The sequence below is a fragment of the Drosophila elegans genome, unplaced genomic scaffold (assembly GCF_018152505.1).
Source record: "Drosophila elegans isolate 14027-0461.03 unplaced genomic scaffold, ASM1815250v1 contig_208, whole genome shotgun sequence".
Taxonomy (NCBI): Eukaryota; Metazoa; Arthropoda; class Insecta; order Diptera; family Drosophilidae; genus Drosophila; species Drosophila elegans.
The window spans coordinates 17877230-17902754 of record NW_024545578.1 but is presented as its reverse complement, the minus strand read 5'-3'; the positions used below and the strand labels follow the sequence as shown (position 1 = coordinate 17902754).

At 42.4% G+C, this 25525-nt stretch overlaps 4 protein-coding genes across 4 annotated transcripts in view; 2 read left to right on the top strand and 2 right to left on the bottom strand.

Moving 5' to 3' along the window:
- The window catches only part of LOC108142495 (bifunctional heparan sulfate N-deacetylase/N-sulfotransferase), a 57970-nt gene extending 43890 nt beyond the window's left edge, over positions 1–14080 (bottom strand). Inside the window, exons 1-2 of the mRNA XM_017266390.2 lie at positions 13308–14080; positions 4462–4498 (exon numbers count right to left, since the gene is read on the bottom strand). The gene's annotated coding sequence lies outside the window, so the exon portion shown is untranslated. The remainder of the gene's footprint in view (positions 1–4461; positions 4499–13307) is intronic.
- A 356-nt stretch (positions 14081–14436) lies between these two features.
- On the top strand, positions 14437–18528 carry LOC108142609 (vacuolar protein sorting-associated protein 8 homolog). Its single transcript, XM_017266583.2, has 4 exons — positions 14437–14659; positions 14726–16030; positions 16092–16952; positions 17009–18528. Exons 1-4 carry the CDS (start codon positions 14558–14560, stop codon positions 18428–18430), a joined length of 3690 nt encoding a protein of 1229 aa, XP_017122072.2. The 5' UTR covers positions 14437–14557; the 3' UTR covers positions 18431–18528.
- Positions 18529–19180: 652 nt separating this feature from the next.
- LOC121467138 (vacuolar protein sorting-associated protein 8 homolog) lies at positions 19181–22542 on the top strand. Its single transcript, XM_041708505.1, has 3 exons — positions 19181–20044; positions 20106–20966; positions 21023–22542. The coding sequence occupies exons 1-3, from the start codon at positions 19181–19183 to the stop codon at positions 22442–22444; spliced, it is 3147 nt and encodes a 1048-aa protein (XP_041564439.1). The 3' UTR covers positions 22445–22542.
- A 173-nt stretch (positions 22543–22715) lies between these two features.
- LOC108142610 (regulator of MON1-CCZ1 complex) lies at positions 22716–25381 on the bottom strand. Its single transcript, XM_017266584.2, has 7 exons — positions 25202–25381; positions 24655–25138; positions 24194–24586; positions 23878–24136; positions 23419–23818; positions 23154–23358; positions 22716–23093 (listed from the first exon to the last, which is right to left on the bottom strand). The coding sequence occupies exons 1-7, from the start codon at positions 25307–25309 to the stop codon at positions 23014–23016; spliced, it is 1929 nt and encodes a 642-aa protein (XP_017122073.1). The 5' UTR covers positions 25310–25381; the 3' UTR covers positions 22716–23013.
- Positions 25382–25525: the final 144 nt, after the last annotated feature.

Here is a 25525-nt window from a genome sequence, read left to right as displayed (position 1 = left end):
GTGATTTTCCAAATTGAATTTCCAACTCAATTTGCCGACCCAACAACCTCGTCTACACTGACTAATTAGTCGGGCGCTGAAAAGCATGCTATGACAAAAGTAAAAATCCAAGAGCAACCCAGCAAGAACACAATCGCAATTAGTCTGGAGAAATTTGATGAGGATATAAGGCGTCCGAGCTGGCCAAATGCAAGCATATTTCGTAAACAGAAACCGGCCAGGCTGAGAGCCATGCATAAAATGAATATCAATTAGGCCAAATGAGAGTGGAATGCCGGCTTCGATTTCAAAAATAAATCCAAGGATGTGCGTTCTGCCGCTCTGAGATTTCAGAGTATTTTGTTGATTAAAAGTCAGCTTGCTATGGCTGAAATTTCGGACAGTAAATCTTTCTTGTCTTCATATCTACACTGAACGAAAGACATGCACTTAAATTGTGATGTATTGGATATTAATTAAAAGGATCCTTGATCGATTTAGAAATTTTCAAGCAATAAAACTTTTGTTAGTAATCTTTTGATTAAGTTTAATTTCATCTACACTACTAGTTAGTAAATATAAACCGAGCTAATTGGAATAAAAACTTTTCTTTGAGTGGAGAAGAGCATTCCAATTTCGTTAGGAGCAGACAAATATACAAATACAAATGTGTTACTCTAATGTAGATTTTCGGATACTCGTATTTCTCACAAGAAAATGGTATGAGGTGGCGATTTCTCATTTTGATTTGGTTGTCCGCTTTTTCTGCTCTTTTATTATCTGCTGATTTCTATTTGTATTTGTATCTAAATCTGGAATATGTGTGTGTGTGAGGGCGTCTTTCATGCTCCGATAAATAAAATGAATTGAAAAAGCAAAAGTCAACATATAGACCAGCACACAGAAAGGGACTGAGAAAAGGGAGGAAAATCTACAGGGAAAAAAAGAAAACTCAACTCAGGGATAACAGATTAGTTGGAGCTGACTAGCAGCGTCCTGTCTTTCCATGGAAATCAAAACATTTTGTTAAAAGGAAACACCCACACAGATACCAAGCCTATTCACACAGATACGAGCGCGTTTATCTGCGGAAACGGAGATACGTTCTACGTGCTCTAAACTGCCAACTCCGCTTCAATGGAAACTGTCTATCAGTGAATCCTTGTGGCTGCCTTTCGTTGTGTGTGTGTTAACGCATTTTGTTGCCAACTTATGTGTAATAAAATGTAATAAAATAAAACTCTCATATTAGAGATGTTGTGCCATTTTTTGTTGTTGTCCTGGCCTCATAAAAAGCACACCAAATGTCGGCTATTTTCGTTTGGTCTTTTTGAGCTGTCTGTGGTTGGTATAAGCCACATTACACATACGCAGGGTTGCCCAAACAGAGATCTTCGTGACGGTAGTGGTAATCATCATAACAATCAGACTGAAGTGGGCACAATGACACATAACAAGGCTTATTAGGATCTGCGAGCTAATGGCCATATAGATGAACATCAAGTGGTCTTAACAGCAGATTTCCACACTTGATTGATGATTCCGTTCAGCAATTATGCATTAAATGTGATTTGACTACATAAACTCATCATGAACAATTTAATTAAATTGCCTTCGTTGGTTTCAACGTTACTTTACGCAATCAGAATTCAGTTTTACAAATGACTTTGTTTGCCAAATGAAAAAGGTTGATGTAATTACAAATCAAGAAATTTTTATTTTTACTCAACCCATTTGGGTGAGTGAATTTTGGAATTTTCCAAATTGGTCTTTCCATAAACAACGCAATTATTTCAGTAAAACAAATTAATTATTCCGCTTGCGGTATTCAAACAAACATAAAAATTAAACTCATATCAAAAAACATTTAAATGTCAGTTAAAATAAATCAAGCGGCAGGCAACGCAATCTGTCAGTTATTGCCCCCCATGAATGCTAACAGAAAAAAGTTTTCCAAGCTTTTTATGGGGACATTTCAACTCATTAGGCAGCTGCTGCCAAAAAGCAAACCGAACCAAATGAAACCATTAATTACATTTGGCTGCTGGCGACAAATTGAATTAACTTGTGTCAAAGTGCAGCGTATTGATTTTCTAACTGGGCTCCAGGCTTCAACAAAGACCACAAAGGCAATGAAGGGCCATTAAAAAAATCATTTTCCATGGGCGGAAAATTAATAATTTTTTAAATGAATTTCGCTTAAACAAACAGAATGGTGAAGAAGGACAACTAAGAGCTGACCATTAAGTTAATGAGGGTCATTGTGGAGCGGCATGTTGGCTCTTAACACCTTGCAACAGCTGATGACCACAAAGGACGCGCCAGATGATGGTGTTGTTGTTTATACACTCGCCTCTCGTTGCCACCCTCTCGCTTCTTAAACTACCGCCCCCAGGATATTCCACAGCGCCGGAAAGCAACGGATCCAAAGGACTTTTTAATGTGCCAACTTCCGTCGGCGGCGGAGAGAGAAAAGGAAGATGGCGAGGACGACGAGGACGACTACTGCGGCGGAAACGGAAGCCAAACAAATATGGCCGACGCATGCCTGGGCGGACAAAAAAGCAACAATAAAACTTTTTTAATGCATTTTTAGATGCCCCAGTTGGGGGTGGCTCTACTGGTATGCACAGTGGTGCAATATGTGTTTAAAGTCAGGCCTAAAATAATAAATGATTTATTAGTGAAGTAACATGTTTTTAATGAAAATTAATGAGATAAGGAATAAAATATTTATAAAAATACACTTGCTAATCAATCAATACAATCATTAAAAATTGAAATTACTTAAAAAAATTTTATAATTAATTATTATTAATTATTTTTTTATGATTTCTTCATTCTCAGTGCTCAACTAGATAAATAGGTATGCATAAGATACCTAAGCAATTATAACCCAGTTTGTTAACATCCCGAAACTTCGTTAAAACCCATCTTTAAAACCTCGTCTCAGTTTAAACTCAGTTTAATGAAAATAAATGAATTCATCAGTCAAATTCCATTACCGAGCTTATCCCTTAATATTTGCCGCATTAATTATAAGTTTACGCTAATTAAAATTTCACAACTTCTTTCGACGCCTCACCACTGTATGATCCCGTGGATTATTTTGGTGTGCTTTAACAGGACCCCCCTTTAAGGGTCAAATCATCCCCCGCTGGTGGTGACTTTACAAATTTTTGATTTGAGACTGAATTATTTGGGCCACATTTTATTTTCGTTATTTCTTTATTTTTTTTTTGCGTATATATAATTTACGCCAATTTATTTTTGTCGTTTTTAATGCTCTCGTTTTTCAGTTGGAGCCTGCGGTAAGCAGGAAGTTTTTGCCACTGACGTTGATGATGATGATGGCCGAAGCGTAGAAAACAAAACGCTGATACGAAAACGGGGAGGAGGAATGCGGTAAAGTTGGCCAAATGACAAAGAACAGTAAACAGGACATAACGACAGTTTAAATGACATTTTTAGCTGGCATTTATGGTTGAGCAGCAGTGAAGGATAATGGTTTCTCTTCGAATCCAACCAACTCTATCTCATTGCCTCCCCATGTGGTTTCTCGTTCATGTGTATGCTGCTTTGGATAGTGACATGCGATATTTGATCAATAAACTTGCCAGGACAGCACAGGATACGCCGGTGATGTGTGTATCCTGTTATTGCCAGTTCCTCGAGTTCCTGTGAAAGCAGCTGAATTTTACTCCCCCATTGGCTGGTTGGCTTATTTTTCCTTTTGACACAAGCCGCATTCATTATGAAAAGCAAACAAGGTAGACGCCACTAGACGCCACATCAATCCGGGGCTCTTTTCCGTAGCCGGGCTGCTCTAAAGCGTTTTCGCACGTTTTCCTTCGCCTTCCATGCCTGGCACCAGATCAAAGGACCTCGTCCTCCGCCTTGTGCCTTGTCGGTGGCACTCGAGGGGTTTCGCTCTGGCAAAACAAAAACCCTCGGGCCTGTCTCAAGCGTTATTTATTGTTAACGAAATAGCCGACGCCTACCTACCCCATCTGCAACCCCAAGCTCAAAATCTCTTAGAATCAACCCCCAAACGCCTTGAGGGCAGGTTAAAGTTAAAGGGTCTCGGATGCGCTCGGGGTTGCCAGACCTGCCAAAAGGACACAGGCCAGGACATTATCATTATTCCGAGCTGTCTGGCAATTAATCAAACGCTAAATGCCAACAAAAAACGCATTTTGCGGCTTACAAGGCTGTCGACTTTCGGAGTCTAAAAGCAAATTACATTGAAAGCTTTCGTTTGCTAAAATAAGATGTACAGAGAAAAAAATATGTAAACAAATTAATACAAATCGTGCAACAAATTTTTATAATTAATTTAAAGATTTTAATCATAATATTTTAAAAATTAAATTGGTCCATTGTTTGCTTGTATACGGAAATTGTTTTATAAAATGTTTTTAATTAATGTTTGCAAAAAAAAAATAAAAGTATTTCATTTGGTATTTATAAAAATGCTCTTACATGCTTTCAAATTTTTGCCTGTTTAATCTGCTTTGATCTGAAAAGAAAAGTGCAGAAATATAATTTTTAATTATTAATATTAAATATAATATTAAGACTACTATTTAGTAAAATACAGATGTACATTTCAAAGATAATTATTATTAAATACTAAAATTATATGCCTTATTTTTCTATGTGTAAGATAATTTTATGTTCATCCATGCATAACACATTAATGTAATTAAGCTGACCGCTTTAGTTGACATTCACTGTAAATCACCGAATCTTGGCTGTCGTTGTTGTCTCGTTATTGTTTCAATTGTTTTCGGGCAGCCTGTCCCGATGACAACAAAACTAAATTAACACAGACACAGACAGAGGCAGATTCTGCCGGAATCACTACTGTCCTGCTCAACTTTCCTCGATTTTCCCTCCAGCAAACCCCATCAGTTTCGCACTTTCGTGTTGGTTCTCTCAAACACACAAAGCCAATTGACAGTATGGATGCTCTGGGGGAGATTCGAGGGGACTTTTCAGGAGGAGGGAGGTGGAGCCAATTGAAAGCAGCACACAAGGATTACAATCTATCAGCCCCTTCCCCGGGTTCCCCTCGCACTCTCTCCACTTTCTCACCGCTTTCTCTCTACATCTGCACTCATGAAGCGTCCGAATTTTTGGAACTTGTCAAGGATTCAAAGTTCGAACGCTTTTGGACCATGGTCCATATTGGTCGCTATCCCTCTCTTTCACTCGTTTTAAGTACGCATATCTCCTTCCCTTTCACCCCTGGTTCAGCTGCAGTTCAGCTCTTGTCGCATTGCAGTTTTGCCAGGGTTCAAGCGCTTTGTGTGTGTTAAAACGCTTTTTATTGTTGTAAATTTTCGGGTGCAAGGTTTGTTTGGGGCGCCATTGTTGGGCAGTCAAACTTGGCTAAATCAAATCAAAATTGTCCAGAAATCATGATTTTTATAAAAAAAAAGAAATATTATAAGCTTTCAATGGGATAAATTTAATTTTAATAATAAAAAGAGCCCAATATTCTTTTGTAATAATCGACATACAAGAAAAAAAAAGACAAACTATAAGATTATTATTTTTTGTACAAATATAATATGTTAGTATTGAAGTTTGTTGTAAGAGGAATCATCTTTGCGAATTTTTGGGATATTTTCAGCAGCTTGAAAATAAGTCAAAAAGTAGTTTCACTTAGAGAAGTTGACCCGTAGTTGCTTTTGGCTTTTCGATGATTGCCATAGGTTTTTACTTCTACCATTTGCATGGGCCAGCAGTGCGGCTGTGTGCGTGCCTATCTGAGCCTGTATCTGTGTCTGGCAGGCAACTCTATTACACTTAAAACGATTCAATGCGTTTTAAAAAGGAACGAACCAATTGAACCAGCAGCCATACATGCAGCACAGCGGGTCAACAAGGGATCTATGTTAGGATGTGTGGGTGGAGCCTGTGATTGTGTTGATTGTCCGGGAAAGACAAGGACGAGAGGGGCGCAGGCGGAGGGGAATGCACCTTGGGGAATTTGTAATCGAGGCACGTGTATGGCTAAATGATTGTGATCTTTTGGGCATTTCAAATATGCAATTAACGAACAGTAATGAGAACACAAATGAGTGGAGAGGAGAGAACTGCACTAAAACAGAACAAAATACTTTGACAACAAAGGAGGTCTATGTGAATTGCATTAATTTAGAAACGAAATTGTATATGGACCATTTCAGAGAACATAGAGTACAAAATTAATTGACAAATGGGCTGTTTGGCTATTATTTTTGTAATTTAAATATTAAATATTTAAATAATTTGAAGACGGTCCTGAAAATATAAAAGAAAACAGTTGTAAAAGAAGGATTTGATATTGAATAGTTAGTATATTAAAAATCTACACCAGTCTATGATAAAATCTTTTAAAAAAATCTATAAAAATTATTTATCAATCGTAAATCGAAAATATAACTTCGACTTAACAGCTAACATTTGCCAGCGACCAAATCAAAATACGCAATCACTTTAATCGAACTAGGGAATATCAAGTTTCAAACTACCGAAAAATGCCATGGATAAATCTGTCCCGACAATTCGGCAGATAAACTAATATCTCTTTCTGTCGATATCCGGGCACGGGCTTTCCAGTCCATTGATGGCCAACCAAACCGGCGCACCATTTTACAAATTGACTTTATGCCATCCATTTCGATTGCCTTGCCGCCCACCCGAAACTCCCAGCCCTCCCAGTACACAATCTAATCCATGGTCCCTATTTATACCCCCCAAACCCCGTTTCCTCACACAGCCCATCAATTCACACAAAAACGGCAGCTTAGAGCAAAGTTTTAGCAACTAAAAACGGCGTCACATAAATGAACAGTGCTGTGGACACAAAAGCGGGAATATAGAGGGACTTTGTATATATAGGGGGGAATGATATAGAAAGGGTTTTGGCAGGGGGACGGTGGGTGGCGGACGTGGACATGTCACGCACACTTTATCCTTTATCCTGGCAGCGTCGTGGCTTTTGGAAACGTTTCATTTTCCGTTCTGTCAAAGGTATACAAAATAAAAACTTGCCAGCTGGACGGGTCGTTGACGCCAGCTAAATGCGCGAAAAACCTCACATTTTACCACACTTCAAACTCAGCAAACGTTGCAGGGAACACAGAACCAACATGCAATTAAATTGTTATTTTGTAATGTTGTAATTTGATTTCTTTTGGCCCGCTGGTCCGGTTATTTGCAATTTTTCAAATTCACATGACAAAATTTGTTAGTTTGACAGCACTTGAATACTAAACTGTGCACTAATTTGATAAGTAAAATAACTGTCATAAGCTTTACAAATATATATTTAAAAATAAATGGTAAATTGCATGCTGGGCATACAAATGTTATTGTTCGGCATATTGCCTCGTAAAAAGCATTACAAAGTGATACGGGGATTTCGGGGGTTGAGTATATATATCGCTTAAGCGCCGGAACAAAGCAATCAGCAGAAACCATGCGTGCGTGTGTGCCGTACAAGAACGCATAACAACGCATAAGCATAAAAAATATGCAAAAATAAAAGAAATAATAAATGGGCAAGAAGCAGCGCCCGCAGCATTCAGAACCTGAAAGCGGGATAAACTTTGGATGCCACGCCCCTATAAACAAAATGCCAGGCTTTACAGCTTGCGTTGCTTAAAATTTATATTTTTTTACTTTAGTAGAGGGTGTAGTATTTTTTGCCTACGAGTTTACAATGCACAGAGAAAAATAGGAGCAATAAAAAAATAAGTAAAAGGAAAAGTTATTTAAATATTTCACATTCATTGAGAACTTTTAGCTAGCGCTCACATTATAATAAAAAGATATAATCATCATAATAATTTTTCTTATTTAAAAAGTATTCGGTATAGATCTAATTTGTTTACTAAGCTCAAAATTAAGACATAATTTGTTTTTTTTTTTATTTTAAAGTTTATCATAAATTATATTTTTAATGTCTAGAGTTTATCGTAAGGATAAGTTTTAAAGTGTAACCAAGCTCTGGCCCCTAAACGAGTCTCCTAATTTCTTGTGTTTTCATTTTATTTATTTTTTGCTGGTCTTAACGCGGTGTACAAATTTTTGTTTAACAACAACACAAAGCCATATGCACATCATATTTGGTGGCAGGGAGGGGGGTGGTAGAGACCAAAAAAAAAGGGCACCTCCAAACAAAAACGGAAAAGCGGAAAAGCGCAGCGCGAGAAAAGCCTTCGAGTTTGAAAAATGTGTGCGAAAAATGGCCAAAAGCAGCCGCATTGTGTGGCCAGCTGCGTTGCGAGTGTGTGTAAGTGGAATTCCGAGCGTGTGTTGGCCAAATAACGACAACAACACTTACAAACTGCAATCGCAACCTATATAAAAAAAGGCGAAATACCAGTAACACACAGCTGGTAAAGCCGACGAAATGTTGCAAAACATTTGCAACGTTTAAAATTTTAAAATACAAACAGAGAGAATCACTGGGTTGGGATAAAAGGGAAAAGGGGCAAGGGAAACGGGAAACGGGAGTAGTTCGTGAAAAGCTCTACCTAATGGAGAACAATAAGTAAAGGGGTTCGCCACCAAACTTCACCACCAGCTGCCCCAAGCACCAGAAAACCTTACTGACAGAAACATTTACTGCACAAAATAAGGTTACAAAAAACAAATGATAGCCGCAAAGCTGCTTACATCTGAGCTGCAGCAAATGAGGCTGCTTCAGTTGCACAGAAAACCTATTAGTTTATAAAGAGAGCTCTGAAAAAATCATGGAGAAATGGGATAACAAGGAATTAAAGTTCATAGGGTTTTAGTAAGAAGACGAACAAATGAAAACTGGTTTGGGTTGTTACCTGGCATAAGTAAATAATAAAGTGTAATGAAATAGTAAAGAATGTCCGAATGAAAAGAAAGATTATTATTAATCCAAATTTTTAAATGCTACTATAACTAATTACAAATATTAGGGAAGTCACAGAATGTGGATGTGTGTTTTTTTTAATGAAAACATCCTAAAAACAAATTGAGAAATCACACATTGCCATAGCCAATACCCACTGGTAAAAATTTAATTTGAAACGAATCAGTCATCAATAAAAGATACAAATAAAATTCTAAAAACTAAAATAATAAAAAAAACCTTGCAGGTTTACCAGTCACTGAAAATTCTGGGAAATTCATGGTGAAAAGCAAAGGCATTCATATAAATAGAACGGCATAGCTCTTTGCCTGTTATTATTGGTAATCCTCCAACCAAAAACGGACCAACTGTGGCATCTGCAGTGATGCGGTATCCAGGGCAATAACAACAAACAAAGGCAATTATTGGCATAGTCATTAACGCAGTTGGGTCCACCAACCCAAAACGAATCCGGACAAATCAGGCTGGGTTTGAACCTGCTAATTAGCAGGGGCCACAAAAGAAAAAAAAATAAGACCAGCCACGCAGGCAACGAGTTCGATGTGAAATCAATTCTAATGCGGGCTTAGAAATACATACGACCCATGTGCAACCGATTATAAGCGGTATAGGTATATAATCCTTTTGTATATATGTCGGGGACCCTGGCAACCCAAACGCTGATGCAAATTCGGCCTTTTCAGGCGGCTTATTTCGCATTTTGCTTTCGTTTCAGCTGCAAATCATAATCATGCGAAAAAAACAAAAGCATCAAAACAAGGACTCACACAGACCATGCAGCAAATCATTTATTAAGAAGCCCCTTCGTCTTCATCTGAGCCATATTTTCCCCACTTGGCCCAGCTTTTTCTGGGCGAGCTCTTTGGGGCACTTTGATTGTCAGCGGGCTCGGAATAATGGCTAAGCCGAATGCACTGAGCATCCATCTGACTCTGAATGCTCGCCCAGAGCATGAAAGAAATATGAACGGGGCCGCATGAATGGCTGCCACAGCCGGAGGAAACTGGGACACTCAATGCATCATCTCATCCTAAGCCGCATCAAATGAGATTTGTCAGACGGGCGCAAGCAGCAGAAAGGCGTGAGCTGAAATTTAGACATAATAGATTGCCGTGAAGAATGGGCCAGATTAAGTCCTAGATCGGCTTTACTCGGGATTGAAACGAGCCGTGGAAATAAACGTGAAACTGGTCCACAACAAATTTACTTACAGTTCTTTATTAAATAATTTTACTTAAAATCCAACTATGTTTTGAATTCCTAAACAAACCAAAATGAGTCTTATATGGGGGTGAAGAAACTCTTTTTTCGGCAAGAAAATCGGAGTTACTCGGTTGTGGGAAGGGAAATAACTGTAACTGTACTTACAAAATTAAACAATTAAAACATTTTAATTAAAAATGTAGTTTAATTTTAAATTAAACAACTTTTCAGACTATTTCTATAGGCATTATGAAAGTTGTTCGGCATCATTTGTTAAATATTTATACTTAAATCTTTCCGCATCTTTTCACAGCTAACAAAATCAAAGTTTCCGGACGAAATACTTGTTTTAAAGAATGTGAAATCGTCGTTTCAACTTCACAAGTTCGAGACAAATTCCTCACTCAAGTTTAATTGACTAAAATTATTGATAATAATCACTCGCTCGACACGACGTTGTCCCAAAAGCTGTTCTTCCGGTTTAACAGTCAAAAACCAACTAATCACAATGTCTAATTATAAACGTATTCTATCAGAGAGTCACTCGAAGCACTCGAGTTGCAGACCAAGAGTGCAGAATTGGACAACTGGTTTTATGGCCAAGGCCCAAATCACACAAAAAGTATGAAGGATGGGTCGATAGAAAGCACCTACTGCTTTTTAGTGGCAGGACTATGTTGCAGAAGGCACACAATATGTTGCCAGCTGTACAATGGGCCACTTAAACGACAACAATAAAAAATTATTAGAATGCCAAAGGCAACCGAGGCAAAGGGCTCAGCTAAGGACTCGGCCCGGGACTCAGTGCGCCACTTCATAAATCTACGAAAGGCATATGAAATACGAGTATCCTGTGCTGAGAGCAGAGCCAATCATGTTGCATGCAACCAAAGGATGCTGCACAGAAGCACACCGAAAGAAGTTAACTTAACTTATATTTTGTTAATTTTAAATTGGGTTTTTAATTTTAATTGTTATTTTTCTTATCAGCGGTAGAAACAACACTGATGAAAGTGGATAAAAGGGGAAATAGCTTTTCAAATATCTCCATCTAATGAATTCGTGTTAATTTTTTTTCAGTGAATAATAGTAGCCAGAAACCTTGTTACTTTTTTTCTGCATGTCCTGACCACCCAGGACATATGAACCCAGGACCAGCACAGAAACTCACATACACTTGGCTTGTGATTTATTAACAAGCTATCGTTTATCATGTGGGCAACAAAGGGTTAATGTCTGATGGGCCTGAGTTATGCACCAGAACCAGTAGCTGCAATTGCCAATTTGCTGGATGTGGCTATATCCTATATGCTATATGCTATATAGACACAAAGTGGAAAAGGATGGGGCGGGACTGCACCCGAAAATATCTGAGAGGCATCAAGATAAACAATCGCCTAGAGGTAAACAAAAGCGGAAAAGTCACGAAAAGTATGCGCAAGACAAACAAGAAGCCACAGGGAAAAAAAAAACGAAAAACCATAAAAGCCGCGACAAGAATTCCGCACAGATAATTTATGTGCGCTGCCAAGTTTATAAAAATTAAGATATTTCCCATTAAACTTTTCATAGCTGGAGAACGGAACGCAAGCTATATGCCCATAACTTATCTTGAAAATATTTGTTTTGAGCGCCGAGCGCTCTCGAGTTTTTTTCCGAATATTTTTTTTTCTTTTTGGGGAAAAATCGGAACGTGTTGAAGCGTTAAATTTCCATGTGGGCGGCCGGCGAGAGAATGGCCAAGAAAAGAAGAAAAATAGGTGGAACGAGAAGCAAACAAGTTGCAAGCTGGAAAAGGAGTCGACGTGGGTGCCGGGGCCAAGATAAAATGTTGACCAATAAATTTTGTGACCATGAACGACAAACACACAGAGCGAGAGGAAAATAAAAGACCAGACGAGCAAAAGGAACAAAAAGCGCACGGTCAACAATAATAAACAAGAACGATTAGGGGCCAAGAGGAGGCCCAACAAATATGGAATGCTCTCTCAAGAATTCTTATTTGGGTCTTGACCAGTTCAAGAACACAATCAAGTCGTTCAACCAAACATTCCATAAAATTTCAATAGACTCTAAAATGTTTCAAGGTTTTACTGATTCCAATGAAAATATCAAGTAAATAAATGGTATTCGTGTTACGAAGATTTAATATTGTAATCTGAAATCCTCAATGTTCCCTGATTCAGGTATTTATATTAATATGAGTGTACAGATAACGAATAATCGCTATGACACCTTTATAGAGATCTGTAATTATCTCAGCCAAAATAAAGATGAGCACAACATACTGGAATGTCTAATTCATTTGGAGATTATTGTGCTTATTCAAAAATCACTTAGTTAATTATAATTTTGGAAAGACTAATTTAAAGTAAAAGATTTCAAAAAGGATGCAAATATTTGCGTGTTTTTAATCAATGCTGACAAGTAATAAAATTTAAATATGATTTAAACTTTTTACTCCACGCTTTATCCCAAAAATTACAAGCAAAAAAAGTTATCTTGTTCTTTCACAGAAATGTACTTAAAAACATTATTTTAATCATTAACGTATTAATGTTCTAATTTTGACCATTTTAAATATTTATATTTCCAAATCCTTGAACTTTTAAAATTAAATAATTTTTTTTTGAATAACGGGTCTTTATGACAAAAGAGGAATTTATAAAAAATGTTTTCAAAAATGTTTTTTTTTATTGTTGTTTGCAAGAACTGGTTAACAGGTTATTTCATTTGGTAATTGTAATGCACTGCCACTGTGCATAAAGGATTTATAATCTTCTTAACCATAAATCCAGGTAACTCCTTCTCAGTAGTAAGAGTATGACAAATGTGGAAAAACTAGCGCGACGGGCGCCTGGCGACTTGCTCGCAATGTCCAGCGATTTCCGATCGACAAGTTGGGGCCAAAAGCTAGTGATGAACGGGCGAGGAGGCGACGGGCGAAGACCGAAAGAGAAGATGAGGAGCAGAGAAAGAGGAGCCGCAGTGTGTGCAAGAATGCTCTGCAAGCTTCATTAACGTGCCGCTCAACTCGTTTTTCTTATCTCGAAAAAAAACGTAATCGAAGCTGCATGAGTTTGCTGGGAAAATAACCAGCAAAGGTGCCGCCTTTGCGCCTCATTGGTAAGTTCATATTTGTCTACATAAGGTGGACAAGGTTAAGTAATTAACTATGGTAATTTGGAAAATTGGGCATATTTTGGCCGCTGCTTCTTCTTACCTGTCGCCTCAATGACGCACGCTGCCGACGTCGACTGCGGCAGCGACGCTGGCGGAGGAGTTACACTCTCTCGAGCTCACTCGCTCGCTCTCTCCCACTCGCACACAAACGTGTTGCGCTCACCAACACAAAGGCGAAATTGCACAGCTGAGCCAGAAAATGCAACGAATACGGGGCACAAAACAGAGAACCGATAACAATATACTCTTGTCAATTTGCTGCTACTTGAGTTGTTTTCTTTGCCGCTTCTTTTCTTTTGTTTTTATTTTTTTGGCACGTGAATCGACAATCGCTTTTTTTTATAATTTGCATTTGTTTACGTCACTCGACTGGCACATCCACACACACACGCGAGACTGAATGAAAGGCGCGTAAAGAAGAGAGTCGAAACTGCAGAAAGAGAGCGATAAATTTGGCAAGCCGCCTCACGCTCACATAAACAAATAAATTATTTGTATATTCCACCCAACTGCTTCGCTACTACTAATAATCGTTAAAGTCGACTAATGCCTACTTGCACAAGCGTTTCAGGCATGGAAAGAAACAATACAAAAATCGAAATTTCCACTCGCGTATTGTTTTGCATTTCGAACTATGACTTTCGCAACTCGCAGATAACCAAATACGATTATAAATCTATAGCGCGGCCTGTTGTTGTTGTTCGCGTGACCATCCGAATTGCTTGAAACACATTTTATTGCATTTTAATTAATTTTCTGGCCTCGCGAGCAGCAAAAATTCGTCCGCTGCCGACCCAAACGCGATGAAAACAAAAAAACTGTGTGACCGTTATTTGAATTAAAAAACATCACCGGGGAAAAGTCTAAAATACCACTGCTTTGAAAAATCCCCCTTTATACAATTCCCAAATATACCATATACTAAGCCGAGTTTCCAACCATCAGCAGACAATACGGTCTTCAGAAAAGTGGTTGCGTCCCATTTACATAGGCACCCGCAGCTGATCGGCATACGAAAAGTAAACAATCCGTTATATAAGAAGAATTGAATAAATAAATTGAATAAACCTCGATCAACCTTTATATTATTATTAAATATCTTTTCATGAAGCCATCGATAAGCAAAACCGATAGAATACGGAAAATCAATTAAGCAAAAGAGTGGACAGTCTTTTTCTTGGTAGTTTACCAACACTAGCCTTCGATGGGCGTAAAAACTCATTGATAAAAACAAAATCGCTTAAAATTATAAGTTTGGGGGGAGGGACAAGGACCGAAAGAACTGGGAGCATGTCGGAGCTGAAGGCGCCGTCGCTGCAATCGCTGCTGGAATCGGAGCGCGGATCCACGGACAGTTTGCTGGCCGAATCCCTGCAGCTGGACTTTGAGGATGTAAGTTGGATTATCCGCAGAGAAAAGGCTCAATATAACGATTTCCGGTGACCTTTTCGATTCCAGCTGGACGATGCCGAGTTTGCCATTCCGCCCACCATTCTGCCCACTTTGGAGGCGGTGCTCAGTGAATTCGATGCGGACTCCGATGTGGCCTCCGAATTGGGAATGCCGGTGCCACATGCCACGCCTACGCCCTCGATTGGTGAGGATGCCACAATAAGAACGGATGGCCGGGGAGGCGGTGGTTCCATTATGAGATATACCCTCCTCCATGGCGTTTCCGGTCAGCTCTCGTCCGCCGCGGATCGTGTTAATGCCGGAGCTGCGAGTTCGTGTGCCGTGGCCGCTTTCATAGCCATTGGAACTTCGCACGGCCACATCCTCAACTTCGATGTCACCCAGACTTTGAGGTGGGCCCACCAGGACAAACATGGCCAGGGTGCGGTGGCCAGTTTGGCCTTCAATGCCGATTCCACCCGGCTTTTGGCCGGTTTCTCCAGAGGAATGGTCGCCATGCTGGACACGCACACGGGCGATCTGCTCCGGGAGCTGTTCGATGTGATAACCCCGAACACTGGTGTCCTACACGTCAAGTGGACTTCCAGATCCTCGCTAGCTCTCTGCGCCGACGCTGGCGGTTCGGTGTGGTCGCTTAGTTTCACCCGGAAACTGGGCATCCGGGGCTGCCAGTCCAGATGCCTTTTCTCCGGCGCTCGCGGTGAAGTCTGCGCCGTGGAACCTCTGATTATGGATGCCCAAGGGCGACATGAACTCGATCAGTACTGCATTGTTGCCCTGGCCACATTGTCCAAGTACTTTATAGTGACAGTGCGACCAAGATTGCGGGTCATCAAGTACCATGTGCTCCAGGGACCGCCGGATTGCTTGCCCCTTCTCGCCTGGCACTTGGTCCTCATTCAGGCGGCCGACACCACACGTTCCGTGGATCCCGTGATTGTGGTTGGCCGTGGCAATCAGTTGTTCTTCCACCAACTCTTCGTTTCGAATGGCAGGATCACTCTGTTGTACCTTCGGCATGTCCAGCTGCAGGGAAGTCTGTTGTCTGCCCACTGGCTGGGACCCAAGTGTGTTGCCTCGTTGGATACGGCGGAAGTCCTTCACCTGGTGGATGTGAGATCGAGTAAGGAACTGGAATGCATGGACATGGCCAATGCTGGGCTGGTTTACGGCTCGGCGCAGTTCAAGGGACTGGCAACAGGTGGAAATGTATCACCTGCCTTCGCTTTGGCCGGCTCCAATGCTTGCTATAACTCGGTGGTTTCAAGAGGAACCCAACTGTATGTCCTGGGCGCCAGATCCCTGCATATTATTGGAGTACGAACCTGGTCGGAGAGAATTAGTTACCTGGTAAGATCACAAAGTAAAAAAGTTGTAGGGGATTTTAATATCTTACTGCTTTGCTTTTCAGGTAAAACACCATCGTTGGCAGGAGGCCTGCCAATTAGCTTTGGATGGCTACATCGCCTCCGTGGATCGTCCGCGAAAACGTGCCCAAGCCAAGGAGCGCATCATCATGCTCTTTAAGGAGTACATAGCCAATTCCGCCCGCGCACCGGACTATTGTCTCGGGGCCATCGTCAACTGCCTTATAACCGTGGGCGAACTCGATCTTCTCTGGACGCAGCTGTGGGAGAAGCTGCACAACAACAGCAGCTCGGAACTTTTCCTGCAACACATATCCGAGCATATCGAGCGGGAAACGATCCACAGTGTTAATCCCGTGATCTCCCAAGCTTTGGTTGATTATTGGCTGGAACATTCGCCGGCCAAACTGGAGCAACTCATATTGAAGTTGGATTGGATGTGCTTGGATCTGAATCAAGTGCTGAAGGCTGTCAAGAAGCATCGTTTGTACAGAGCTCAAATCTACCTCAACACCCAGGCTTTGAACGATTATACGGCGGCGCTGACGGAACTGCTGCCTTTGGTGACCGCCGAGGAAACGGATTTGGGCAACTGCCTGCTGGTCTATGTGTCCAGTTGTCTGGCGGGAAGGGGATATCCCAGCGGAGAGATTCCCGTCGAGCTGGTGCATCAGGTCAAGCACGATGTCCTGCGTTGTCTGACCTCGCAGCAATCAAAAGAGAATGCCGTCGATGAACTGCCCTATCCGTATCTAAGAGCCCTCCTCAAGTTCGACACGCGGGAAACGCTGAACGTGATATCGCTGGCGTTTCAGGAACAAGAGTTCAGCAACGAGCTTGGCCTCTCACATCGCAAGCGGATTATCAATCTGCTGCTAGAGATCATGACGCCCGAGAATGCAACGGTAAGATTAAGTCCTTATTTTCTTTTTGATCATAAGAAGTTATTTAATATTTCCAGTGGGCGGAGATTGGTTGCCTGCTGAACTTTATTGCTCAGCAAATTTCTATGCAGTGCCTGCCGCGGGACAGACAGCTTTTGGAACGCGTGCTGAGCCACCTGGCGCAGGAGGAGATTGCCCACGAAAGCAGTCGCCAGCACTCGGAGCGGGAGAATGCCTGGCACGAGCTACTTACCTCCAACTGTCTGGCCGAGATCAGCAGCGATAAGGAGCAGCTGCATTTGGCACAGCGGGCGAAGTGCTATTGTGTGGTGGAGTATCTGCTGGAGAAGCTGCAGCGGTACGACACCATCCTGGATTGTTACATACGAAACGAAGCCAGACATGAGACCATGTTTGCCTATATGGAGCGCCATGTGGCCACTCCGGAGAGATGCATTTACGGGCAGTTGAAGAGGCACTTGAGGGAGCTACTAACGATCAATGCCAAGGAAACAACTCGTTTGTTGGCCCTACATTATCCCGAAAAGATCCATGATCTATTGGATACGCTGAGGAAGGAAGAGGCTTTACTGTATGTGTTCCTCAAGTGCCTCAACGAACGAAGATGCGAACTGGATGCCACTCAATTGGAGTTGCTACTGGAGCTGCATTGTAAATTGGACACGGCCCTAAATGTGCAGGAATTCCTTTCCGGCAACTGGGGCTATCGCTTGGAGCAAGCCATTGCCATTGTAAAACGCCATCATCTAAACCGATCTGTGATTTATCTGTACGAAATGCAGGAGAGCTATGCGAAAGCCTTTGAGTTGTCCATGGATCTGCTACAGACTCTGACAGGCGAAGAAGCAGCCCACGAGGCACAGATCATAGTGTCGCTTCTGGCTCGCTCTGTGGCGACTTTGCCCGCTCAGGAACTGGAGCGCTGCTGGTTTGTCCTCTTGAAATATATTCTGCCCCATCCGGAAATGCAGTCCGTCACCAAGCACATCCTACACGAGGCCTCGCAGCACATTGATCTGCATAATTTGGTCCAGTTGATAATGAATACCCACAATGTGTCAAGTAGCTTTGGTGATATTAAGGATCTGCTGATGGGAATGCTGGACAGTTCTCGCCATCAAACGGAAGCATTACGGAATGGTATTGAGCTTATGTGCCAAAATCTGCATCTCGAGTTCGCACGTCGATATCGGCAGGCGAGCCGTGGCCTCTGGGTGACGACTACCAAGTGCTCCGTGTGCCGTCAAAGGCTGTACGATCACAGCCAGGTGCTAATCCTGGGTGGATGTGGTCACGGCCTGCACGACGATTGCATGGAGGAGGCAGAGACTCAGTTTGAAAAGTGTCCACGCTGCTTCACGGTGATTCCGGAGCAGACACTGCGATTGCCGCACCCTAACAATAATCTAATAAGCATTTCCTCCTCCCTGGAAATGGGAGCATTGCAGCTAAAGGCACCGCCCAGGCGTTTCTCGTAGTTGGATTCCTGCTCTTTTGTATATTCCATTTATTCCTCTATGTATTTATTGTACAACTCTGTGTATTGTTTGTGTAAGTAAAGCAGTTGCATGATAAATCTAAAGTATTACTGGGAGTCCAACTTTTATAGCAGAATTGCAGCTAGATTTGAACTCATATTCTTTTAAAACGAATGCTGATTTAAACTCTTCTTTTTTTTTTTTTTTGTACAAAATAATTATGAATATTGGTATATTGAAGATATCACTGTGTCCACTTAGTGACAATGAGCAACGGAAACATAGGAACAAAGCCTCAATATTGAAAATCAACTAGGAATAGTTCGATCTTAAAAAATCATATAGCAATCAAAATGTTTTTATAATTTTTGATAGAAATCCCAGAAGGAAATTATATATTTTTACATGCTATGAAGGAGTGTTCCAAAGAACCCAAATATTCGGGTAGTGCGATCGTCGCTATTTTTTATGATATTAATAAGTTCAAACAATTTATATACAATTTATATAGTTATTTTCAAGCACACTTTCAATAACAATAATAACATATTATTTAAAAAGTAGTTTCCCTTAACATACTGGTGGTCTTGTAGAATTATCAACCGGAAAAGTATTGTTGTAATGCTGTATAAACTCCGTGCATTGTTCAGCTATTAAAATAGAAATATATTAGAAATGCTTTACAATATTAAATGCTCTTAGGTTCTCACCCTTGGGAAAAGAGGAAGGAGGAACGGTTTCTCCAGAGGAATGGTCGCCATGCTGGACACGCACACGGGCGATCTGCTCCGGGAGCTGTTCGATGTGATAACCCCGAACACTGGTGTCCTACACGTCAAGTGGACTTCCAGATCCTCGCTAGCTCTCTGCGCCGACGCTGGCGGTTCGGTGTGGTCGCTTAGTTTCACCCGGAAACTGGGCATCCGGGGCTGCCAGTCCAGATGCCTTTTCTCCGGCGCTCGCGGTGAAGTCTGCGCCGTGGAACCTCTGATTATGGATGCCCAAGGGCGACATGAACTCGATCAGTACTGCATTGTTGCCCTGGCCACATTGTCCAAGTACTTTATAGTGACAGTGCGACCAAGATTGCGGGTCATCAAGTACCATGTGCTCCAGGGACCGCCGGATTGCTTGCCCCTTCTCGCCTGGCACTTGGTCCTCATTCAGGCGGCCGACACCACACGTTCCGTGGATCCCGTGATTGTGGTTGGCCGTGGCAATCAGTTGTTCTTCCACCAACTCTTCGTTTCGAATGGCAGGATCACTCTGTTGTACCTTCGGCATGTCCAGCTGCAGGGAAGTCTGTTGTCTGCCCACTGGCTGGGACCCAAGTGTGTTGCCTCGTTGGATACGGCGGAAGTCCTTCACCTGGTGGATGTGAGATCGAGTAAGGAACTGGAATGCATGGACATGGCCAATGCTGGGCTGGTTTACGGCTCGGCGCAGTTCAAGGGACTGGCAACAGGTGGAAATGTATCACCTGCCTTCGCTTTGGCCGGCTCCAATGCTTGCTATAACTCGGTGGTTTCAAGAGGAACCCAACTGTATGTCCTGGGCGCCAGATCCCTGCATATTATTGGAGTACGAACCTGGTCGGAGAGAATTAGTTACCTGGTAAGATCACAAAGTAAAAAAGTTGTAGGGGATTTTAATATCTTACTGCTTTGCTTTTCAGGTAAAACACCATCGTTGGCAGGAGGCCTGCCAATTAGCTTTGGATGGCTACATCGCCTCCGTGGATCGTCCGCGAAAACGTGCCCAAGCCAAGGAGCGCATCATCATGCTCTTTAAGGAGTACATAGCCAATTCCGCCCGCGCACCGGACTATTGTCTCGGGGCCATCGTCAACTGCCTTATAACCGTGGGCGAACTCGATCTTCTCTGGACGCAGCTGTGGGAGAAGCTGCACAACAACAGCAGCTCGGAACTTTTCCTGCAACACATATCCGAGCATATCGAGCGGGAAACGATCCACAGTGTTAATCCCGTGATCTCCCAAGCTTTGGTTGATTATTGGCTGGAACATTCGCCGGCCAAACTGGAGCAACTCATATTGAAGTTGGATTGGATGTGCTTGGATCTGAATCAAGTGCTGAAGGCTGTCAAGAAGCATCGTTTGTACAGAGCTCAAATCTACCTCAACACCCAGGCTTTGAACGATTATACGGCGGCGCTGACGGAACTGCTGCCTTTGGTGACCGCCGAGGAAACGGATTTGGGCAACTGCCTGCTGGTCTATGTGTCCAGTTGTCTGGCGGGAAGGGGATATCCCAGCGGAGAGATTCCCGTCGAGCTGGTGCATCAGGTCAAGCACGATGTCCTGCGTTGTCTGACCTCGCAGCAATCAAAAGAGAATGCCGTCGATGAACTGCCCTATCCGTATCTAAGAGCCCTCCTCAAGTTCGACACGCGGGAAACGCTGAACGTGATATCGCTGGCGTTTCAGGAACAAGAGTTCAGCAACGAGCTTGGCCTCTCACATCGCAAGCGGATTATCAATCTGCTGCTAGAGATCATGACGCCCGAGAATGCAACGGTAAGATTAAGTCCTTATTTTCTTTTTGATCATAAGAAGTTATTTAATATTTCCAGTGGGCGGAGATTGGTTGCCTGCTGAACTTTATTGCTCAGCAAATTTCTATGCAGTGCCTGCCGCGGGACAGACAGCTTTTGGAACGCGTGCTGAGCCACCTGGCGCAGGAGGAGATTGCCCACGAAAGCAGTCGCCAGCACTCGGAGCGGGAGAATGCCTGGCACGAGCTACTTACCTCCAACTGTCTGGCCGAGATCAGCAGCGATAAGGAGCAGCTGCATTTGGCACAGCGGGCGAAGTGCTATTGTGTGGTGGAGTATCTGCTGGAGAAGCTGCAGCGGTACGACACCATCCTGGATTGTTACATACGAAACGAAGCCAGACATGAGACCATGTTTGCCTATATGGAGCGCCATGTGGCCACTCCGGAGAGATGCATTTACGGGCAGTTGAAGAGGCACTTGAGGGAGCTACTAACGATCAATGCCAAGGAAACAACTCGTTTGTTGGCCCTACATTATCCCGAAAAGATCCATGATCTATTGGATACGCTGAGGAAGGAAGAGGCTTTACTGTATGTGTTCCTCAAGTGCCTCAACGAACGAAGATGCGAACTGGATGCCACTCAATTGGAGTTGCTACTGGAGCTGCATTGTAAATTGGATACGGCCCTAAATGTGCAGGAATTCCTTTCCGGCAACTGGGGCTATCGCTTGGAGCAAGCCATTGCCATTGTAAAACGCCATCATCTAAACCGATCTGTGATTTATCTGTACGAAATGCAGGAGAGCTATGCGAAAGCCTTTGAGTTGTCCATGGATCTGCTACAGACTCTGACAGGCGAAGAAGCAGCCCACGAGGCACAGATCATAGTGTCGCTTCTGGCTCGCTCTGTGGCGACTTTGCCCGCTCAGGAACTGGAGCGCTGCTGGTTTGTCCTCTTGAAATATATTCTGCCCCATCCGGAAATGCAGTCCGTCACCAAGCACATCCTACACGAGGCCTCGCAGCACATTGATCTGCATAATTTGGTCCAGTTGATAATGAATACCCACAATGTGTCAAGTAGCTTTGGTGATATTAAGGATCTGCTGATGGGAATGCTGGACAGTTCTCGCCATCAAACGGAAGCATTACGGAATGGTATTGAGCTTATGTGCCAAAATCTGCATCTCGAGTTCGCACGTCGATATCGGCAGGCGAGCCGTGGCCTCTGGGTGACGACTACCAAGTGCTCCGTGTGCCGTCAAAGGCTGTACGATCACAGCCAGGTGCTAATCCTGGGTGGATGTGGTCACGGCCTGCACGACGATTGCATGGAGGAGGCAGAGACTCAGTTTGAAAAGTGTCCACGCTGCTTCACGGTGATTCCGGAGCAGACACTGCGATTGCCGCACCCTAACAATAATCTAATAAGCATTTCCTCCTCCCTGGAAATGGGAGCATTGCAGCTAAAGGCACCGCCCAGGCGTTTCTCGTAGTTGGATTCCTGCTCTTTTGTATATTCCATTTATTCCTCTATGTATTTATTGTACAACTCTGTGTATTGTTTGTGTAAGTAAAGCAGTTGCATGATAAATCTAAAGTATTACTGGGAGTCCAACTTTTATAGCAGAATTGCAGCTAGATTTGAACTCATATTCTTTTAAAACGAATGCTGATTTAAACTCTTCTTTTTTTTTTTTTTGTACAAAATAATTATGAATATTGGTATATTGAAGATATCACTGTGTCCACTTAGTGACAATGAGCAACGGAAACATAGGAACAAAGCCTCAATATTGAAAATCAACTAGGAATAGTTCGATCTTAAAAAATCATATAGCAATCAAAATGTTTTTATAATTTTTGATAGAAATCCCAGAAGGAAATTATATATTTTTACATGCTATGAAGGAGTGTTCCAAAGAACCCAAATATTCGGGTAGTGCGATCGTCGCTATTTTTTATGATATTAATAAGTTCAAACAATTTATATACAATTTATATAGTTATTTTCAAGCACACTTTCAATAACAATAATAACATATTATTTAAAAAGTAGTTTCCCTTAACATACTGGTGGTCTTGTAGAATTATCAACCGGAAAAGTATTGTTGTAATGCTGTATAAACTCCGTGCATTGTTCAGCTATTAAAATAGAAATATATTAGAAATGCTTTACAATATTAAATGCTCTTAGGTTCTCACCCTTGGGAAAAGACAAGGTCTCATAAAGCTTTAGGTTTCGCATTTGAAAGAATTTGAAAACGCTGTGAAAAATGAGATCATCTTTTGTCTTATAAGCAGCTTCTAAGAATTTTCTAGCTGGTACTTTATCCAGACCCAAAGAGTTCTTAGCCAATCTTAGCGCATCGATTACTTTGCCTTGTCCCAACATCACTTCTATTATAATCTAAAAAAAACATTTAAAGTATATAGATTACTCTGTAGGAATTGATTTATAAATGAGTACCTCATGAGCCTGAATCCTGCCCAGCATATCGATGGCCACCTGAGATATGGCCGTATCCACAGCGGAATGGGATAGCAGAAAGCAAGCCACCGACTTGGACTCCAGCAGCATTGAATAGCTGACCAAACGTCTCAAAGTGTCGAAGCTGCGATTGTGGATCAGTTCACTAATGATCATCTTGCTCAACTCCTCCTGGGCGGCAATATTAAACTTGTTCAGGGATTGCAGGTAAAGTATCAGGATGGACTCAGTGTACGGGCGACGCGAAATGCGCTGGAAGATCTGCACCATATCCAGTTGCTCAATGAGGACAATAGGCGGTGTGCTCTGCTTCAGGGTGGAAGTCTTTACGTTCGAGGGCTGAGCAGTTTGATTTTGCAGCTCCAACTGCACCCAGGATCTGTAAATTAATACTCAATAAGCAACTATATTGATTCAGGGTAGCTATCCATAACGTACGCATATATCTTGTTGATTCTGCTGAAGATGGTCTCTAGAACTGGCAGCAGCGTTCCCTTATACTGATCATCCACCAGCTGAGCCACAACCTTTAATAGCACCTGTTTGCCAGTGCTGCGCTGCAGGAGAAATTCCGTGAGTCGAATGCGATCCGAAATCAGTTGGCACAAGGGTTCAATACACAGGTTCAGGAACCACATGCAACCCAGTTTGGCATCGATGACAATGTTCGGCTGGAAGAGCACCCAGTGTGTGGAATCTGCAAGGGACTCAAGATCGATTAAGGAAATTTTTCGTTAGCATTTGTTATACCCACACAACTCGCACTGCAAGATTTGTCCATCGGGTGATAGCGAAGGCAGCTTCAAGCCAAACGGCTTGATGGAACGACCCGGAGTTATGGGAGTGTGGTAGGTGATTTCATTGACCAACTCTCCGGGTAGTGAGATGTCGAAGAGCAGCGATGTGCCCGATGCTTGATGGTGCACCACAATCAAATTATCCACCGTGTTGATGGCAAAGCGGCCCACTAGGCTCAAGCGAAGGACATGGCACAAGCGAGGCGCCAGGCCCGGTCCATTGAGCAAGTGAACCTCAACTTCCATCTGTCCAGAACTGCTATTTGACTGCAGTATTAGCACCGCTAGCACGCCATAGACTTGACCTAAGGTTACCTTGCTCTCCTGAACATCGCGACTTGGACTGCCCACTGCAAAAGAGGAATTATTATGGATTACATTGAGTTCTTGCTTATAAATAGGTCTATGATCCACTCACAGTCCACTTTTGGCAGCTTGGTGATAACCTTCTGCTTGACGAGCACCGGAATCAGGGAGTTTCCCTCGCTGGTGCAAAGTAGAGCTACATTGGCATCGCAGCACCAGGCGAACCACTTGATGCCAATGCTTAGTGACTTTACAGAGCGCACTTGGCGTTTCTCCGGCACCACAGTGTATACTTCTACACCCGTGTTCGAGATCAGAGCCACCTCCCGATTGTGGACCCACACGAAGCCATGAATCATTGTCTTCACCTGGTGGGTAATGATCTCCTGCAGCAGAGGCTGTTCCCCCTGGAAACATATGAACTCCACGGCATTTTCCTTTCGCTGTACGGCCAAGATTTGATTGTCCGGCGAAAATTTGATGGAACGGATAGCACCTCCGCGATCGCTCATGCAAAAGGAGATGACGGTGTCATCGGTGGCCCCAGGTCCTTTGACCACCACTCCCGTTGCTCCTCCAGATCGAACGGCAAATATCTGTACGATAAAAAAACAATGGTTTATCACCTTTTAAATTGTCTGGGTAATTGTTATTGTTACCTGCTTATTTGAGTCATCGAAAAACACATTTGTTAACTGGCTCACAGCATCGAATCGTATGGGATTTGGGGATAGCTCAATATAGTGGATTCCGTTGGGATTATCCATTATTTGGCAGAAAAATAATAAATAACAAACTACAGCGCAACTTTTTATACACCCCTCATTAGATATGTGACCTAAGCAGGGTGCTAGAGATGAGTCACGAGTGAGTCACGCAGTGAAATGAGTTACCGATATAAGTAACAGTCAAATGTTTTTATTTTGCGAAACCAATTTTATATGTTATAAAATGTTGTATTACTTTTTATTATAAATATAAGG

Bases quoted from the DNA above. Each gene is read 5' to 3' on its own strand.
- LOC108142610 (XM_017266584.2), bottom strand. From the start codon at position 25,309: ATGGATAATCCCAACGGAATCCACTATATTGAGCTATCCCCAAATCCC. The intron at 24,587-24,654 runs GTGAGTGGATCA...CCTCTTTTGCAG, and splicing joins CAAGCTGCCAAAAGTGGACT to TGGGCAGTCCAAGTCGCGAT. The intron at 23,819-23,877 runs GTACGTTATGGA...ATTAATTTACAG, and splicing joins AGAATCAACAAGATATATGC to ATCCTGGGTGCAGTTGGAGC.
- LOC108142609 (XM_017266583.2), top strand. From the start codon at position 14,558: ATGTCGGAGCTGAAGGCGCCGTCGCTGCAATCGCTGCTGGAATCGGAG. The intron at 16,031-16,091 runs GTAAGATCACAA...TTTGCTTTTCAG, and splicing joins CGGAGAGAATTAGTTACCTG to GTAAAACACCATCGTTGGCA. The intron at 16,953-17,008 runs GTAAGATTAAGT...TAATATTTCCAG, and splicing joins TGACGCCCGAGAATGCAACG to TGGGCGGAGATTGGTTGCCT.
- LOC121467138 (XM_041708505.1), top strand. From the start codon at position 19,181: ATGGTCGCCATGCTGGACACGCACACGGGCGATCTGCTCCGGGAGCTG. The intron at 20,045-20,105 runs GTAAGATCACAA...TTTGCTTTTCAG, and splicing joins CGGAGAGAATTAGTTACCTG to GTAAAACACCATCGTTGGCA. The intron at 20,967-21,022 runs GTAAGATTAAGT...TAATATTTCCAG, and splicing joins TGACGCCCGAGAATGCAACG to TGGGCGGAGATTGGTTGCCT.